Here is a 19,159-nt window from a genome sequence, read left to right on the forward strand (position 1 = left end):
TCATAGATAATTTTTGAGCCTATCTGGCTCAACCAGGCAGATAGTCATATCTGGTTATGGAAACGGTTGGTGGTAATGCCACCCAAGACTATGGAGGAAAATCACATGTGGTCGCGATCCTCAGCAGTGAGGGAACGATGAAGAAGAGAGAATATATTAAGGGAAGCAGTCAAGTGATCTCTTGAAGAAAGATCTACTTTTTTACTGGTGGTAGGACCTCTTGAGTCCGCACGGGTAGGCACCACCGCTCTGCCGTGAAGTAGTAATGCGTTGCGGTTTGAAGGGCGGGGCAGCCGTTGCCGTTGTAACTATACTGAGACCTTAGAACTCAAGATGGGTGGCGCATTTACGTTGTAGATGTCTATGGGCTCCGGTAACCACTTAACACCAAGTGGGCTGTGAGCTGGTCCACTCATCGAAGCAATAAAAAACTAAAAAAAATACACATAAATTAGTTATAGATAAGCAACTCAAGCACTCAACAAAAATGTTTAAGGGCGTCGGCCACTAGATGGCTTCGCTTCGATTAGTTTCCCATTGCTCCTGTAGATGGCAGTAACATATTACCTACCTATCATTTAATTTATTGTTAATGAAGACTTTTGTAAATTTTGAGAAACCACAAATCGATAAAATGTAATCAATTTGTCTATAACAAATAGACTTGTATAATTTATTTATTTATTTTATTTTCTGTGTTTAGTTATACAATAATTAAATGCCATATCTTTAACAACATATAAGTTTAAGGACATCCTCTACAAGATGTCGCTAGTTTCCATACAAAAAATATTTGTCTTAAAGAATCGCAGTTTCAGGGCTCTGGTCGTCGTGGCCTAAAGGATAAGACGTCCGGTGCATTCGTATGTAGTCGTACCGATTTTTCTAATGAAATGCGTACTTAGGATATGTTCACGATTGACCTCCACAGCGAAGGAACAACATCGTGTAATAAAAACCAAGCCCGCAAAATTATAATTTGCGTAATTACTGGTGGTAGGACCTCTTGTGAGTCCGCACGGGTAGGTACCATGGCCCTGCCTATTTCTGCCGTGAGGCAGTAATGCCTTTCGGTCTGAAGGGTAGGGCAGCCGTTCTACTTTAAAAGCTGAGACCTCAGAACTCATATCTCAAGTTAGGTGGCGGCATTTACGTTGTAGAAGTCTATGGGCTCCAAAGCCTGGCACGCGATAAAATACCTTGAAAAATACCCTGCTCTTTGTATCCCTGATAATGTTTACGCCAGACCTCGTGGTGATAGGCAGAATTATGGTAGCCAACATTGAGGGCTCTCAAAACCCACCCCCCACCCCATCCCCTATCTTCCACAACCAACAACGGATAAAATATAACGTGCGTTAACTTCTAAAAGTACCAGGCTGTCATAACTAATAAAGAGGTCTTACCTTCGTGAACATAGGCTTGCCGTGGTGCGTGACCATTGTGCAATGATCGCAGTCCAGCGTGATGCTCGTGTTGTGGAAGGACTCTTTGGGCTGGCGCATCGTGTAGTACAACTCTGAGACGCCGCCTTCGTATATACTGCGGAAGTAGCGAGGTATCAGGGTCCTCCCTATCGCTGGAAATGATAAAATACAAAACATAAACAAAAGTTCGAATGTGCAGCGGTAACGGAAGTACTATCCCATGATTTGCAAGGGAAGTAAATTGTCCCTTGACACTCTACAAAAATTGCATGCACCTCGTCATGACCTATGCAGGATAGCCGTGGGAGAACCATGGTTCCTAATGAACGTGGATCTCCATGACGACCTGGAGCTTGACTCAGTCAGTAAGTATTAACAGTCGACATCATTGCGCCACTTTGAAAAGGCGGCACGACATGAAAACCCTCTTGTCGTGGCTACCGGGAATTACATAACCGATCCTGTGGACCGAATGGTAAACAGTCGACGTCGCCCTAAACATGCCATTACGGATCCAGCCGATCCATTAACGGTGCTTTTAAGTACCACAAGCATCGGTCACTGTCCTCGTCGAACCCATCGCTTGCGACGAAGGGCTCGACGAGTGAAGTAACCCATCGACACAGCCCACTGAGTTTCTCGCCGGATCTTCTCAGTGGGTCGCGTTCCCGATCCGGTGGTAGATTCTGCGAAGCACTGCTCTTGCTAGGGCCAGTGTTAGCAACGCCTCCGGTTAGAGCTCCGTGAGCTCACCTACACGTCAAGGAGAAGCTGATATAGCCTCTCAAGGCTATCAGCATAGGTAGGAAAAAAAATAGCAGGGTTACCTGTATATGAGTTCCTACGGTAAACACTTAACGACAGATGGCCATGCCTAGCTAGGATTGATAATTAATTTAAAAAAAAAAAATGCAAATTTTACATCTGAGTACTAGGCAATCATGTTCTGTGAGAGTTTTATTGAGTTTTAGGATATCATGTAAGATTTCGAGTAAGTAGACTTTCTAAGAACTCTTACCTACCGTGTTATAGGAGAGTTACCTGTTTATGAGTTCCGACGGTAAACACTTAACGTCAGATGCAGTTAGGCTTGATAATTAAAAGAAAAAAAATGAAAGTAAGCTTTACATCTGGGTACCAGGCAATCATGTTCAAAGTTCAATAAGGAAGTTTTATTGAGTTTTAGGACATCCATGTAAGATTTCGCACAACACGGGGCTTTGTAGGAACTTACCTATCGTGTTTATAGAAGGGTTACCTGTATATGAGTTCCTACGGTAAGCACTTAACGTCAGATGGCCATGCAGCTAGGTTTGATAATTAAAAGAAAAAAAATCAAAGCAAATTTTACATCTGGGTACCAGGCAATCATGTTCTGTGAGGAAGTTTTATTGAGTTTTAGAACATCATGTAAGATTTCGCTTAACACGGGCCTTAGTAGGAACTTACCTACCGTGTTTATAGAAGGGTTACCTGTATATGAGTTCCTACGGTAAGCACTTAACGTCAGATAGTCTGGCAGCTTGTTTTGATAATTAAAAGAAAAAACAAAAAGCAAACTTTACATCTGAGTACTAGGCAATCATGTTCTGTGAGGAAGTTTCATTGAGTTTTATAATATCTATGGAGAACTCACTGTATCTTTTGGGTCCGTCTTCTAAACAGAATGTTAGTGTTAGCGTCGCGTCATCCTCGAAGAATTCCGTCGCGAACGCGTCCCACCAGAGGTTGTCAGAGTCCTGGAATTGAGAAGCCATTTTCTTTTTAGCGTATTTAATATATAAAAAAATCATAGTCTCGTATGGCGAGAGGAAGGGGAGGGGATTGGGCTTCAGTGGCCTCCGGAAGCCTCGTTCAGATAATTTAATAGGTCAAGAAATAAATGTTCACTTTTTAGATTTTTTTAAATATATATTTTTACAGGCTCCGTATAGCATAGCAGCATTTTTTTCTTCAAAGTCTCGTATGGCGAGGGGATGGTGAGGAGTTCGGGATTCGGTGGCCTCCGAAAGCCTTGTTCAGATAATTCAACAGATCAAGAAATAAATGTTCATTTTGTTGATTTTTTTTAATATGTATAATTATTGTTACTGGCTCCGTATCGCATAATAACATTTCAATTTCGTACACAGCTAAAGATTTGTTCTGTGTATTTATGTAGATCATTTAATTCATATCAAGAACGGTTCGAATTTTCTTTAATGAGCCAAAAAAAAGTAGTTTTAGTATGGCAAGGTTTGGGACTATAAGAATTCCCCTAAAAATCGATCAAAACATCTATATATTAATTAATACGTGAAGCAAAAACTTTTTATCCCTTTTTACGAAAATTGCGCGGACGGAGGAGTATGACATTTTCCACACTTATAGAGAATATAGAGAAGTGCACAATGCTAATATTTTTTAAAATAATGCATAAAAGATCATACCATGTATTTGACGCAGACACGCATGCATACTATTTATTGTCAGACTTTTGTTCTTGACGTCTGTGGTCAAATTGAGAATAGATTAAATATTGTTTGTCTTTATTAATATTTTTTTATAGTGTAGCCTTGGCGAATTTTGTGATTATAGAAGTATAAAATGAGTCGTCTATTATCAAAGGTGGCAATCTGTGCATTTGGACAAAAAAAAATTATTGATATGTCAATACAGATTGATTTGAATATAATCGTCTCCTTCAAAGAATACGGTTCAAAAGGTTAATAGTTAACCTGTTATTTATCTAAGATGTCGTTCCGAAGAGTTTTGTGACTGCCAATGGAATACAAAGTCAATAATTCGTTTTTCTGATTTACTAATCATTGTCCAAAAGTCAGATTGCCGGCTTTGATAATAGTCGACTCAAATACAATCATAATAGTGTAAAAACTTACAATTACAATTATAGTCGAATTTCGACTACTGCAGGACCTCTAGTTTATTTAATTGTGCACGAAATTGAGGAACTGTTATGCGATATGGAGCCAGTAATAATTATAACATAAAATAAATTTACGTAAACATTTATTTATTGATCTAATGAACTATGCTGAATGAGGCTTCTGGTGGTCACTGAAGCCCACCTCCATTCACAGACACGGTAAAACTTTATTATTATTATTAGGGAGTCCAACACTCATATAACTATTAGCCTATCCATTAAGTACATGTATTTTCTACATGGATACCAAGTTTCAAGTTGATCGGATGCACGGTTCAGTAGTTATATCGGAACATCCGTAAAAACCACTGTAGATTTATATATTAGTATAGAAGATAGATTTATAAAAAAACAACAAATTTCAAAAATAGGCCGTATGAAGTAAAAAATATTCCTATAAGATTAATATAATCGAATTTCATTTTTAATTTATTTGATAGAATCTTCGACCTAATCAATGGTATAGTATTTTTTGAAGTTTAATAACTTAGAGCATAACGGTACTCTTTTGGCTAGAACATAAAATTTCAAGATTGAAAGCCCTCACGGATGAATAACACCCAGGATCTTGCCTGTTTATACCGCTAAGCTATCGAAGGACCAGCATTAAAGAAAACAATTTGGTTTTCATTCGCAAAAAAATGATAATGTATCCTTATGTGAATCCCATAACTATAATGAAGATAGGCCGCGTCATCTACGCTTTTTTTATGGCCCTTGTAGGCAGACGAGCAGCCGGCCCGCTTGATGGTGAATGTCACCGTCACCCATGGACTTCAGCAGCAGAGCCAGGCCACTACCTACCGTTTAACGTCTTCAGAGCGAAATATAGAAGGAGTGTAAGGAAAAACTGCACTGTCTTGTACTGGTGGTAGGACCTCTTGAGAGTCCGCACGGGTAGGTATCATGCCCTGCCTATTTCTGCCGTGAAGCAGTAATGCGTATCGGTTTGAAGGGCGGGGCAGCCGTTGTAACTATATTGAGACCTTAGAACTTATTTCTTAAGGTGGGTGGCGCATTTATATTGTAGATGTCTATGGGGTCTAGTAACCACTTAACACTAGGTGAACTGTGAGCTTGTCCACCCATCTAAACATTAAAAAAAAAGGTGTATATAAACTTACCTCCGTCCTCTGCTGTAACCTCTTATTGAGTTCATATACTCTGTAATCTGGTTGCCCGAAGTATGGCGTGTGCCGCCTGAAACAATATAAGAGACATTAGTCGCTGGTATGCTGATGATAATGGTGGTCTGCTGATGAACCGGACGCGTGACCTACGAGACTCATCACCATTTTTTTATGACTGAGGTATTACTGGTGGCCCGGAGGCCTTTCCAGTTTCACCAGGACAGGTGGGCGAGTAAATGCTCAGCCAGGAGGGGTGGGATTTGCTAACAGCTACCCGAGCGAGCTCTTTTTTTTTCTCCTACCTATACTGATAGCCTTGAGAGGCTATTTCAATTTCTCCTTGACGTGTAAGGTGAGCTCACGGGGCTAAAACCGGAGTGTTGCTAACACTTTAATAAATAAATTATAATAAATTAATATTTACTAACAATCACGCCACATTAACTGGGCCCGTGCTAAGTTCATAAAGAACTTGTGTTACAGGTGCCAGATAACGGAATTAAATGTAAGATTTTTATTATACACATACATATATTTAATATACATCCATAACCCTGGAAAAGACATTTATATTTATCATACAAATATCTACCCTTGGCGGGATTTAAACCCGCGACCCCCTTGTGTAGTGACCATGTCACTTACCACTACACCAGACGGCCGTTAAACTGGCCCTAGCAAGAGCCGTGCTTCGCAGAATCTACCACCGGATCGGAAACGCGACCCATTGAGAAGATCCGGCGAGAAACTCAGTGGGCTAATGTATGGGTTAGGTTGCACGACGAACCCCTTTGCCGAGTTCGACGCGTACGGTTAAAGCTCATCAAAAGCTCACCACCAGTCTGGTGGTTCATCGCGCGACTTTGAAACTTAGAGTTGTCGCTTCTGCGAATGATACTAGGCGATAGTTTTGTACAGCCCTAAATCAATTTTAAGCGACTTCAAAAAAGGAGGAGTATCTGTGTTCGACTTGGTTTTTTTTTTTAATTAACTTTCACCGATTTTTTTCTAACTGTAGTATTTCACATACTAGCAAGTCAATTTTAAATTATTTTTTTATTGCTTAGGTGAGCTCATGGCCCACCTGGTGTTAAGTGGTTACCGGAGCCCATAGACTCTACAACGTAAATGCCGCCACCCTCCTTGAGAATGGTATTAAGGTCTCACTTTTAACAGTACAAGAGCTGCCCAGCCTTTCAAACCGAAACGCATTACTGCTTCACGGCAGAAATAGCCAGCACGATTTTATTAATTGTATTTACCGTACAATCAAGACCTCATGTCCCAAGATGGATATCGGTGTTCACATTTTGAGGTCTATCCGCTCCAATAACCGCTTAACATCAGATGGGCCGTGAGCTTGTTCACGTGACAATGGATCACAAAACTAATATCTGACTCTAAGCTACCAGGAAACCATAACTATTGCAGAGGTCGTCCATAAATTTATTCATTAGTAATAGAATCTATATATTAATACGTGAAGCAAAAACTTTGTATCCCTTTTTACGAAAATTGCGCGGACGGAGGAGTATGAAATTTCCCACACTTATAGAGAAGGTGTGCAGAACGTTAATAAATTTTTTTATTATCCAGAAAAACACATTAAATAAATAAATAAAACATTACATGTATTTAACACACACACGCATATATACTCTTTTGTTATTGTTTAAAGTCTGTGGTCAAATTGAGAATAGATTACCTAATATTGTTTATCTTTATTATTATTGAAGTGAAACTTCCTTATCGGCGTTGGAAAAAAATTTACCGTCACATTTTTCGGTTACGCGTCACATTTTTCCGTTACGCGCCATCTTTTAATTAACGGCTGTATGTTCTGAAGTATGGATGCGCATTTGAGAAACCGACCTCATGTCTCAAGGTGGGTCACGGAATACATTTTGTAATTGCAATAATCCCAGGTAACCCACTTAATATCACGTGGACCGTGCTATTATTGTTATTACGTAAAATAATAGGAAGAAAAGTACCAGGGTATTATGATATCAAAGAGATGTATTATTATAACTTTACTCTGACGTACAGCCTTCTTTATTAATTAACGGCTGTATGTTCTGAAGTATGGATTCCGATTTGAGAAATTGACCTCATGTCTCCAGGTGGATTACGGAAATCATTTTGTAATTCCAATAATCTCAGGGAGCCCACTTAATAATATCACGTGGACCGTGCTATTTATTACTGTTATTACGTAAAATAATAGGAAGAAAAGTACCAGGGTATTATGATAGCAAAGAGATTTATTAATAATTAACGGCGGTATGTTCTGAAGCATGGTTTCGGATTTGAGAAATCGACCTCATGTCTCAAGGTGGGTCAAACTTCACGAACCTCAGGAACCCCATTTAACACCACGTGGACCGTGCTATTATTATTAATTTATAGGAAGAAAAGTACCAGGGTATTATGATATCAAAGAGATGTATTATTAAAATGCTGTAATAATCTTAGTAGCAAAAAGGTAAAGTGAAATAATTGTATTATTTGTATTCATGTCTATGATAATAAAATCCTTTTGTTTAAACTTTATCTAATTTAACTTTATTTAACCAATTTCTAGAAAGTTGCATGTAGATCATTTTTCGAAAAATAAGGCCATAAACAAGTTTCACTTCTTACGTGTGTACACTAGTACACGCACACATTTTTTTTTGTCTATAGTGTAGTCTTGATAAAATCTGTGATTATAGAAGTATCTTAGTTACAGAAATCGACATAATTACTTCGGTGTGCCGTAGGGCACCGGTGACCTACACGGGAGTCAAAGGGTTAACGACCGGTCCGGTTGCTAAACGAATTGATTTTTTATTTATTGCTTATGTGGGTAGACGAGTTCACAGCCCACCTGGTGGTTAAGTGGTTACTGGAGCCCATAGACATCTACAACGTAAATGCCACCCACCTTGAAATATAAGTTCTAAGGTCTCAGTATAGTTACAACGGCTGCCCCGCCCTTCAAACCGAGACGCATTACTGCTTCACGGCAGAAATAGGAAGAGCGGTGGTACCTACCCGTGCGGACTCACAAGAGGTCCTACCACCAGTAATTACGCAAATTATAATTTTGCGGGTTTGATTTTTTTATTACACGATGTTATTCCTTCACCGTGGAATTGATAAGTACGTATTTCATTAGAAAAATTGGTACCCGCCTGCGGGATTCAAACACCGGTGCATCGCTACATACGAATGCACCGGTCGTCTTATCCTTTAGGCCACGACGACTTCAAATGGCCTGATGACCAAGAAATCTTGCCTAAAATTATGGACACACTAGTAATTTTCTTGATTTATGAACGAAATGGCGACAGTGAGCGTACGGACGCACGTAAAGTCATTGAAAAATGAATCAATGTTAGTATGACCAAGGATTGGCTTATCGTCGGATAATCTCTAGATATCGGCGACTTACATTTCTTCTTCTAATAGTTTTCGATATGGTAATTGGTATCTTGTCTTCAGGTTAGAGCTAGGACTCCGACTTGAAGACGTTGCTAACACTAGCCCTAACAAAAGCAGTGCTTTGCAGAATCTACCAGCGGGTCGGAAACGCGACCCACTGAGAAGATCCGGTTAGAAACTCAGTGGGCTGTGTCTATAGGTTAATTCACTCGCCGAGCCCTTCGTCGCAAGCGACGGGTTCGACGAGTAAGATGACCGGTGCTTGTGGTACCTAAAAGCACCGTTAGTGGATCGGGAGGATCCGTAATGACGTGTTTAGGGCGACGTCGATTGTTTACCATTTGGTCTGCAGGATCGGGAATGTAGTTACCGGCGGCCACGGCAAGAAGTTTTCGTGTCGTGCCGCCTTCTCTAATTTATTTTTATTTTTTTATTGCTTAGATGGGTGGACAAGCTCACAGCCCACCTGGTTTTAAGTGGTTACTGGAGTCCATAGACATTTACAATGTAAATGCGCCACCCACCTTGAGATATAAGTTCTAAGGTCTCCTCAGCATAGTTACAACGGCTACCCCACCCTTCAAACCGCATTACTGCTTCACGGCAGAAATAGGCTGGGCGGTGGTATTTACCCGTGCGGACCCACAAGAGGTCCTACCACCAGTACAAGACAGTGCAGTTTTCTAAGTGACGCACTGATGCTTATTGAAAATATTAACTGAGAGAGAACTCCAACTTTACTTCTAAAGTAGTGAGTTCGTATTCCGACTACAGCAAGAAATCTGTTCGGATATGAAAAGCAGGTCATTATGGAAGGAATCCTTATGAAATAATTCATCAAATGAAGCCTTAACACCAACGTAATAAGTTTCATGTTTTGTTTACTTGTAGGTTATTTATTTATCTGAATACAATAGTTATGAATAATGTGACGTGTTCATTAAAGAAGAATTTAAAAAAAAAGTGCGTGCGTACAAAGTACACATGTCAAAAGTGAAACTTTTTTGGCGAACTAATTTATAAGTCTTGCTTATATTTATACAAATCTAAAACTTTAGATTTCCGAGACTTAGAGGAAGGGAAAAAGGAAGATATGTTCCCGCCAAAAGTTTGTCAAATGTCAATCTCAAACCTCAGTGTTGACAGTCACATTATGTTTAGATTTCTAAATTGTAAATGACTAATATTTTGCCAATTGAATTGACTAATTTAATTTCATGCTATTTGATTAATGTTCCAAATTCTTTTCATTCCATTTCAATTCCTGTTAACATTTTTCACAAAAAAATTATAGTATGGTATGATACATTTGCCTTTCCAGTTGGAAAAATACAACTACCACTACTGACATTTGACAAGTACTTAATTTCAATAGTAGTTTGATGTCACTTCCGTTGCATGCCTGCGTGACGTTCTGTAAAATTTTTACCCCCAAGCGCCTAAAGAAGTTTCACTTCAAAAATTTAAGTAAATCCTAGATGCGATTATTCTTACGTGCCAACCCTAAATGATAAGAGTCGTCTGGTTTGAGCTCCGTGAGCTCACCTACTAGTTAAGGTTACGCTGATATAGCCTCTCAAGGCTATCAGCTTAGGTAGGAAAAAAAAACCTAAATGCAAAATCAATAGGATATTATGTATTCAATGTGTTATGAAGAAACAATTCGAAATGCGTAGCCCTAAACAGGTTATTACGGATCCTCCCGATCCATTAACGTTGCTTTTAGGTACATCAAGCCACGGTCACCGTCCTCGTCGAACCTGTCGCTTGCGACGAAGGGCTCGGCGAGTAAATTTACCCTCGGACACAGCCCACTGAGTTTCTCGCCGGATCTTCTCAGTGGGTCGCGTTTCCTGGTGGTAGATTCTGCGAAGCACTGCTCTTGCTAGGGTTCGTGTTAGCAACGTCGTCAGGTTTGAGCTCCGTGAGCTCACCTACTTGGTAGGTTACGCCGACACAGTCTCTCAAGGCTATTAGCATAGAATTTTTTTAGCGATATGCAATTTTATCACAATATACTCTAAGTACACAAAGCAACATAAAAGGTTTTAAGCTAGTACTTTTTTTTTAATTACCTTTATGGATAGACTAGCGTATCGCTCATTTGACGATAAGTAATGGCCGTCGCTCGTGGACATAGTCAATGACAGGAGTACAATCGGGCTGATGCTCTAAATTATCGAACACCGACCAAAGTTCGATGCTGTGGTCTTGTGGAATATCTTGTTATTTAAGGTTCGAAGATATAAAGTTTTATAGTTTTCCTTGTATTTATAGTTTTTTTTAAAGCATAGATAGTTGGACGAGCTCACGGCTCACCTGGTGTTAAGCAGTAACCGGAGCCCATAGACATCTACAACGTAAATGCCGCCACCCACCTTGAGATATAAGTTCTAAGGTCTCAAGTTTAGTTACAGCGGCTGCCCCGCCCTTCAAACCGAAACGCATTACTGCTTCACGGCAGAAATAGGCAGGGTGGTGGTACCCACCCGCGCGGACTCACAAGAGGTCCTACCACCAGTAATTACGCAAATTATAATTTTTCGGGTTTCATTTTTATTACACGATGTTATTCCTTCACCGTGGAAGTCAATCGTGAACATTTATTTAGTACGTATTTCATTAGAAAAATTGTTACCCGCCTGAGATTCGAACACCGGTGCATCACGCTCAACGCGAATGCACCGGACGTCTTATCCGTTTAACAGTACAACGGCTGCCCCGCCTTTCAAGCCAAAACGCATTACTGCTTCACGGCAGAAATAGGCAGGGTGGTTTTATTAATTGTATTTACCTTACAATCAAGACCTCAAGTCTCAAGAAGGGTATCAGTATTCACGTTTTGAGGTCTATCCGCTCCAATAACCGCTTACCATCAGATGGGCCGTGTGGTCGTGAAGCACAAAACTAAAATCTCACTCTAAGCTACCAGAATACCATAACTATTGCAGAGGTCGTCACCTTTAGAATTTATCATATTGGATATTGGCTCGGATAAATGGTATATTTCTACCAACGACTTCGACAAGGAATTCCGTCCTTTAAGCCACACTAACAGTTATCACCATTGATCGTATTTTTGCTGCAAAGCAAGCTTGGTTTGTGGGTTCGAAGGTGGGTTTTTTGCGTAATCACCAGTGGCCTAGAGAGACTATTCTGGTTTTACTGTGACTGGGGACTGATCTGACGAGGCTCAGTCTGAGAGAACTTGCCGAAATCTGCTCAAATTCAAATTCGCTGAATCTACCACCGGATCGGAATAGCGACGCGCCATAGGTTATGGCTGTGACTTGATTTTTCGAGTCGATAGAGCTCTTTGTCAAAGCGATTCGGGAGTTAAAATAACAAATTAGTTTTTGTAATAAATAAATAAATAAAGTAATTAGGTAATTAAGATTTAAGAAATATAAAATTCTAACATTCACAAGCAATCGAAGCGGCCGTAATCCTAATGCACAAGATTTGGATCAATTTTTTTAAGTACCAAGCAAACATAACTTTAAAAGAGTAATTTGAAGTATTTTTGGCAAAGAATTAAAAGAGCATACGGATGGTTTTTGTTTTTGTATACTAATATTATAAAGAGGAAAGATTTGTTTGTTTGTTTGTATTGAATAGGCTCCGAAACTACTGAACCGATTTGAAAAAATCTTTTCACTGTTTGGAAGCTACACTATTCCCGAGTGACATAGATTAGATTAGACATAGATATAGATATAATATTTTTTGAAAAAAATAGGGATCATTACTAAAACTCCAATAATGTAACCCAAGGTGTAAAAAAATACCTAAAATATTCTTTACATCGCGTGCCCTGCAAAAACTATTGATGATAAAATAAAATAATGTACTACGACTTTGTAGAAAACATTATTATTTAGAGAAAGTGTCGCGACTGCATATGTCTAACTATTAAAGTTATGCCGCAATAAGTGTTCGTTTATTTAAAAAAATAAAACAACGTTAAATATCGTTGAAATTTTTGTTAAAGACTCGAGCGGAGCCGGAGCGGGCCGCTAGTGTCAATATATTTTCGTTAATATTGAATATTGCATTTAATTTTCTCAAGCAATTTTTTTCCCCTACCTATACTGGTAGCCTTAAGAGGCTATATCAGCGTTACCCTAGTGTGTAGGTGAGCTCTCGGGGCTCAAATCGGAGGTATTGCTAACACTGGCCCTAGCAAGAGCAGTGCTTCGCAGAATCTACCACCGGATCGGAAACACGACCCACTGAGAAGATCCGGCGAGAAACTCAGTGGGCTGTGTCTATGGGTTAATTTACTCGCCGAACCCTTGAGGTGCTTAAGGTACCTAAAATCACCGTTAATGGATCGGGAGGATCCGTAATAACGTGCTCTCAAACAATAATAGTGGACTACCATTTCAATTATATTCATATTAATCCAAATAAAGGCCCAACGAGGTCATGTAAAAGCGTATAATTTCTCGAAGTACCAGGACGTCATAACCGTCGCAGAGTTTACCTGAAGTAGGGGTCCGGTATCGGGTGGTAGATCGGCGGCGGCGGCGGCGGCGCGTACTCATGGTACTGTATGTGCGGCGGATGCGGCGTATGATGCGGCGATAGATGATGGCCGTAGTCGCGGTACTCGCCCTCGCCGCCGAGCGAGCCCAACGCCACCGGCATGTAGGCCACTTTGTCACCGCGCCATCTAGCGCTTTCGGGGTGTACTAGCGCGCGAAAATCGAAATTCCTTTCCGCGTAACTTCCACGCTTACTATGCGCTCCTGGTATCTTATACCGCGCTAAAAACTTTCTCGAGCACTGTTTTTAGTTTTAAACATTTACTTATTTACACACACCGTTTTTTTAAGTTTACTCACACTAAATTCACTTAACTATCACAATTATTTTTAACTCTTTTTATTATTAATGAACTGAAACTAATTTTAAAAACGTAATTCAAAATTCAAAAGTCCTCATACACGTCACGAACACGACTGATAAAAGCGATTCGAAATTTTCGCGCGGGAAGCGCCGTAGTGACGATGACAAAACGACCTAAATCCTTTATATACTTTGCATTGCTATGCCGTTTTCGATCTAATGCTTTCGGATTAGGGGCGATAAGGCCGCAGGTTGGCGATCTACAGCCGACGAGCTGGCAACGCCGCGTCAGCTGGGCGCACTAGTAACGAGGCGCGTTCAAAAAGGTCAACTTCGGTTAATTTTTTTTTGTATACCACACGGGGTCTATTTTCGTCGGCTGTGTTTGTTTTTTATCATAGTGTTATTGATTTTCTTCTAAGGCGGAATGTCACAGTAATTGTTTCGAAGAAAAAATTCGGACAGTTGTGTGTTTCTGTTTAACCAAACCATGATCCGGTTGTGAAATACGAATATGAGTTTATTTAAAAAATTGGTAGTTGACATGTGAAGTTTTTAAGGCGATTTAAAAATATTATTACGGTATCGACATATACCAATCTGAAATGCTTTTCTTATTTGAATATTAATGAAGGAGTCACCGCTTTCCTCAAGTTCACGGAATAAACTCTAATTTACATGGAATCGACATAAAAGTGAATTTTATTCATGTAATAATAATATTGTAAAAATGGTTATTGTTTTGGCCGCGGCAAGGCTACGGAACGTACGCTGCGTTGCCGCACTGAACGTTCGCGCCATACTTTTTACTGTTTCTTAGCACATAGAACGCTCATTACGCTGGCACGCACACAGAGACACGAACGCTGATATTGTTATATCCGCCGTACATAGTGCAAGATGTACATTATGTACGCGCCGCCAGCTACGTAGAGCTATGTAGGTAAACGACGTTCGTATACAAATCAAACTGTACGTCTATAAATAAAAAGCGAAGACGTGTCCGTGAAAACTGACGGCTCGCATCTCACGACGAATGATCAATTCGAAATTTGAACTTGGCGCTTATAGTACGTCACCGTGACGTGTGTGGGAACTTTACGATTCTTTTTTTTATCAATTTAAATGTGGAATTATGCTAATGATGTTTATTCCAAAACGATTTTTTTTTTCGTAACAAATTTTTTATATAAGCAAACGCACTGTTTTAGTCGTTATTTTTTTATCGAACACGATAATAATTTCGTATATTTATTGCATGTGTAATATTGCATTATATTCAACTATCACACGCACTGTTTTAGTTTACTATACGAAAAAAACTACGGCACCAAAAAAAAAAACATCAATAGGGGATCTCACGTTTGGCGCGAGGCGCGCCGCCTTCGGCAGTTTCCTTATCACAAGCAGATACACTGATAACAGCACAAACAATGCCACGCCACGCACACTCGCACAACTCCGAAGCACAATAAGACCGATAAATACGTTGTAAAACAATAAATTAGTCGACGGAGGAGAGAAAAAAAAAAGATTAAAAGCCTCGGACGTGTTGGCGTGCCGTCAGTCAAAGAATGTGTGTCACGGCGGCGTGTCAATGACTCCGCAGTTAGCTCCGCGCCGTTTAGACACGTAAACACTACCGGCACGTGCGGGAAAACTAACCCCCGAGCGGGCAGGTCACCTGAAGCCTACACGCCGACCTCACTGAAAAAAATCGACTAAGCACCGAATCGATACGATCGACGGCCGCAACAATCGTATCGAAATTTGAAAATAGAACGCTGGCGTTGGCGCGCGGCGGCGCGTATACTGCACCTATGTAATTCGAGTATATAAGAGAAGTGTGCCGCGCTGTGACGGACGAGTGACGAACTGTCAGCGGCTCGGGCGGCCTCGGGAGTTTCCGCCGCCGCTCGGCTCGCGGCCGGGATATATTACACGATTAGATTATGTCAGAATGATTAATAGTCGGAACCGGTTGTTGCTTACGGTCAATCACATCTGGCCGTACAATAGCAGACGATCTATCAGCTAAGGTCGCTCCGATAAAGCAATTAACGTCTCGCTAAGATCGCACTTAGCCGCTTTATCGTTAATTGTAAACAAATTAAAAAAAACACACAAAACACACACATACATCGTCCCGCGAACGGTAGACGCGTCTCTGACGATTTTTATCAGTAATTTTAGTGTCGTCTGATTATTAATTGGACGCGTGTATGATGTAGTAAAGATGGCTTCGTTTAATTAGCGTATTATTTGTGACTCCGCACGGGTAGCGTGACGTAGGTAGAATCGAAGACATTTTAAATGAATCACACTAAAGACATTGTGAAGATAAGTTTGTTCACATGTTCCGAACAATAATAGTCGGAGCCCTACCTTCCTTTTACACTACAACATCAGAGCGTCGTCAAAACACCTCTCACTCTGTAGCAGTTAAGCACAAGTCATTGACAGTCCATCACACATCTCTGGCGTGGCAGCTCTGCATCACATAGCCCTGACGCAGCATCCAAGCTCTTTTTATATTGTTTTTTTTTATCTAAGCTGATGGTAGACCATAGAAACTCTAGAGTCTCTAGAGAGACCATATTAGCGTCACCAAGCTCAGTCTCGTCTCATCACCGCAGACTTCGAGCAGCACTGGCATTTGCAAGCTAATCTAAACGCTAAGCTACTGAGTTTCTCGCCGGATCTTCTTAGTGGGTCGCGATCCGGATCCGGTGGTAGATTCAGGGAAGCACTGCTCTTGCTAGGGCTAGTCAGTGGTTGATTTACATTAGAGGCAGTCGGGACAAGTCCCCAGGGCGGTAAAAGTTAGAAAGTAAAAATTTTTTTTTTAGTCTTATCAAGATTGCTCAATATAAATTAATTAATTCTAATAATTAATAATTTTCTTTTTAATAAGATAATTCAGGAAATTCAATTCATCCATTATTTGTGAATTATAATTTTGGCACTTTTGGTAAAAATTATTATTAATAATCAAAATGGCCGGCTACCTAGTGTTAGCAAATTCTGTCAGGTTGAGCTCGTGAGCTCACCTACCGCTACTGGCGTAGTTAGAATAGTACTTTACCGGCTACCAAGGATAAGAACAAAAATTAGAATAAATAAATTAAAAATATATTTTGACAGACGCGCCATTCCCGATCCTGCGGACAGAATGGAAAGCAGTCGACGTCGCCCCAACACGTCATCTCGGATCCTCCCGATCCCCTAACGGTGCTTTTAGGTACTTCAAGTACCGGTCACCGTTCTCATCGAACCCGTCGCTTGCGACGAAGGGCTCGAGGAGTAAATTAACTCTCAGACGCAGTCCACTGAGTTTCTCGCCGGATCTTCTCAGTGAGTCGGGTTTCCGATCCGGTGGTAGATCCTGCGAAGCACGACTCTTGCTAGGGTTCGTGTTAGCATCGTCGTCAGGACTGAGCCCCGTGAGCTCACCTACTAGCCACGGTTACGCTGGAATAGCCGCTCCAGGATACCAGCTTAGGTAGAAAAAAAAAAAAAAACAGACGCGCTATCGACATTTTCAAGATATACGTTCCAAAATATGTATCTTCTTTTTGTCGATACAAAGTACAATTATTTTGGTGGTAATCTTTTAATAATTATTGTTACATATTTATAATTGAATAAATTCTATTTTTTTTCCCCCTATTAATTCGCTGGTTTTTTTTTATTGCTTCGATGGGTGGACGAGTTAACAGCCCACCTGGTGTTAAGTGGTTACCGGAGCCCATAGACATCTACAATGTAAATGCCGCCACATACCTTGAGATATGAGTTCTAAGGTCTCAGTGTAGTTACAACGGCTGCTTCGCCCTTCAAACCGAAACGCATTACTGCTTCACGGTAGAAATAGGCAGAGTGGTGGTACCTACCGATGCGGATTCACAAGGCGTCCCACCCAAGTTACAAATTAAAATTAATTTTACGGTTTTAATCTCGCTTGACTCGCGAAGTTGGGAAAACTTTACGGTTTTCGAGTTGAAACCACACAATTTGTTTTAATTGCGTAGGTATGTGACTCTCGAAAACCGAAGAAAAAACTTAACACTCCATTTAACTTCATTAAAGGTGGCGTCATCCACATAGATGTCTATGGACATCAGTAGCCGCTTAGCATCAGGTGAGCCGTGAGCTCGTTCACTCGAATTTAGAGTAAAAAAAGATAAGTCCTTAACCTTGACCTACCAGGATGTCATAACTAATGAAGAGGTCGTCGGCTAGTTTATGATTAATATTTTATTTTAATACATTTCGGTGTGGAAGTACCAGGCGATCATGAACAATAAAGAGGCTAAGCTTTCTGATAGAATGCATTTAGCGGACTTAAAAAAGTTGACTGTAGGTATTTTTTTGTTTTTTACCTAAGAACTTTTTTCTAGATGAATCGATATTGATTTTTTATTTAAATACCTATGCATCTCACGTGAGCTCATTTAAAATTTTAACATATATTTTGTTTCTCTTTCCGATTACGTATCTATTCAATACTAGAGGTCCCGCAGTAGTCGAAATTCGACTATAATTGGAATTGTAAGTTTGTACACTGTTATGATTGTATTTTATACTTCTATAATCACAAATTTCGCCAAGACTACACACACTGTAAAAAATATTAATAAAGACAAACAATATTTAATCTCAATTTGACCACAGACGTCAAGAACAAAAGTTTGACAATAAATAGTATGCATGCGTGTGTGCGTCAAATACATGGTATGTAGTGTGTGTAATGTTTTCATTATTGATTTAATGTATCTTTTATGCATTATTTAAAAAAAATATTAGCATTGTGCACTTCTTCTCTATATTCTCTATAAGTGTGGAAAATGTCATACTCCTCCGTCCGCGCAATTTTCGTAAAAAGGGATACAAAGTTTTTGCTTCACGTATTAATATATAGATATTAGCGAAGCGGTCAAGTGATCTGTTGGCGCCAGAATCTTACTCAATTAAAACATCAGACATCGTCTCCGGAGCTGTCTATACAAAGCGAAATTAATTAAAAAACAAAAACAAAACAAAAAAAATTTTTTTTTTAATCGCAAAGGTCAACGAACTCTAGTTTTTGTGACGACAATAAATTTCATGTAAAGTATTGAAGAGAAAGCACAGAGAAAGCGTGCCCGCTACGATGCGTGACGTTTGCCATCGCCGCTAGACAGACGACGGTAGGTGGTGGACGGTGACCGTCGCGATATGAAAAAAAAATCCTAACTTTTTTTTTCCCTATCTAGTTACCAAGACGATCTTGAGAATTATTTATTTATTACTAGTGGTCAATCTGTAGTCGAAATTCGACTAGAATCAATTGAAATTATAAGTTTGAACATTACTAAGGTTCTATTGTCAAAGACTATTTATACTTCTATACTCACAGA

At 40.0% G+C, this 19,159-nt stretch overlaps 1 protein-coding gene across 14 annotated transcripts in view; it reads right to left on the reverse strand.

The window, feature by feature from the left end:
- The window catches only part of LOC101742826 (LIM domain-binding protein 2), a 74,377-nt gene that overhangs the window by 4,150 nt on the left and 51,068 nt on the right, over nt 1–19,159 (reverse strand). For 2 of the 14 annotated variants that reach the window (XM_038019617.2, XM_038019618.2), the window contains exons 3-5: nt 5,478–5,553; nt 3,064–3,166; nt 1,407–1,579 (exon numbers count right to left, since the gene is read on the reverse strand). In XM_038019617.2, coding sequence (XP_037875545.1) covers nt 1,407–1,579; nt 3,064–3,166; nt 5,478–5,553 — 352 coding nt within the window. 14 annotated transcript variants of the gene reach the window in all.

Source organism: Bombyx mori, chromosome 24 (genome assembly GCF_030269925.1).
Source record: "Bombyx mori chromosome 24, ASM3026992v2".
Taxonomy (NCBI): domain Eukaryota; kingdom Metazoa; phylum Arthropoda; class Insecta; order Lepidoptera; family Bombycidae; genus Bombyx; species Bombyx mori.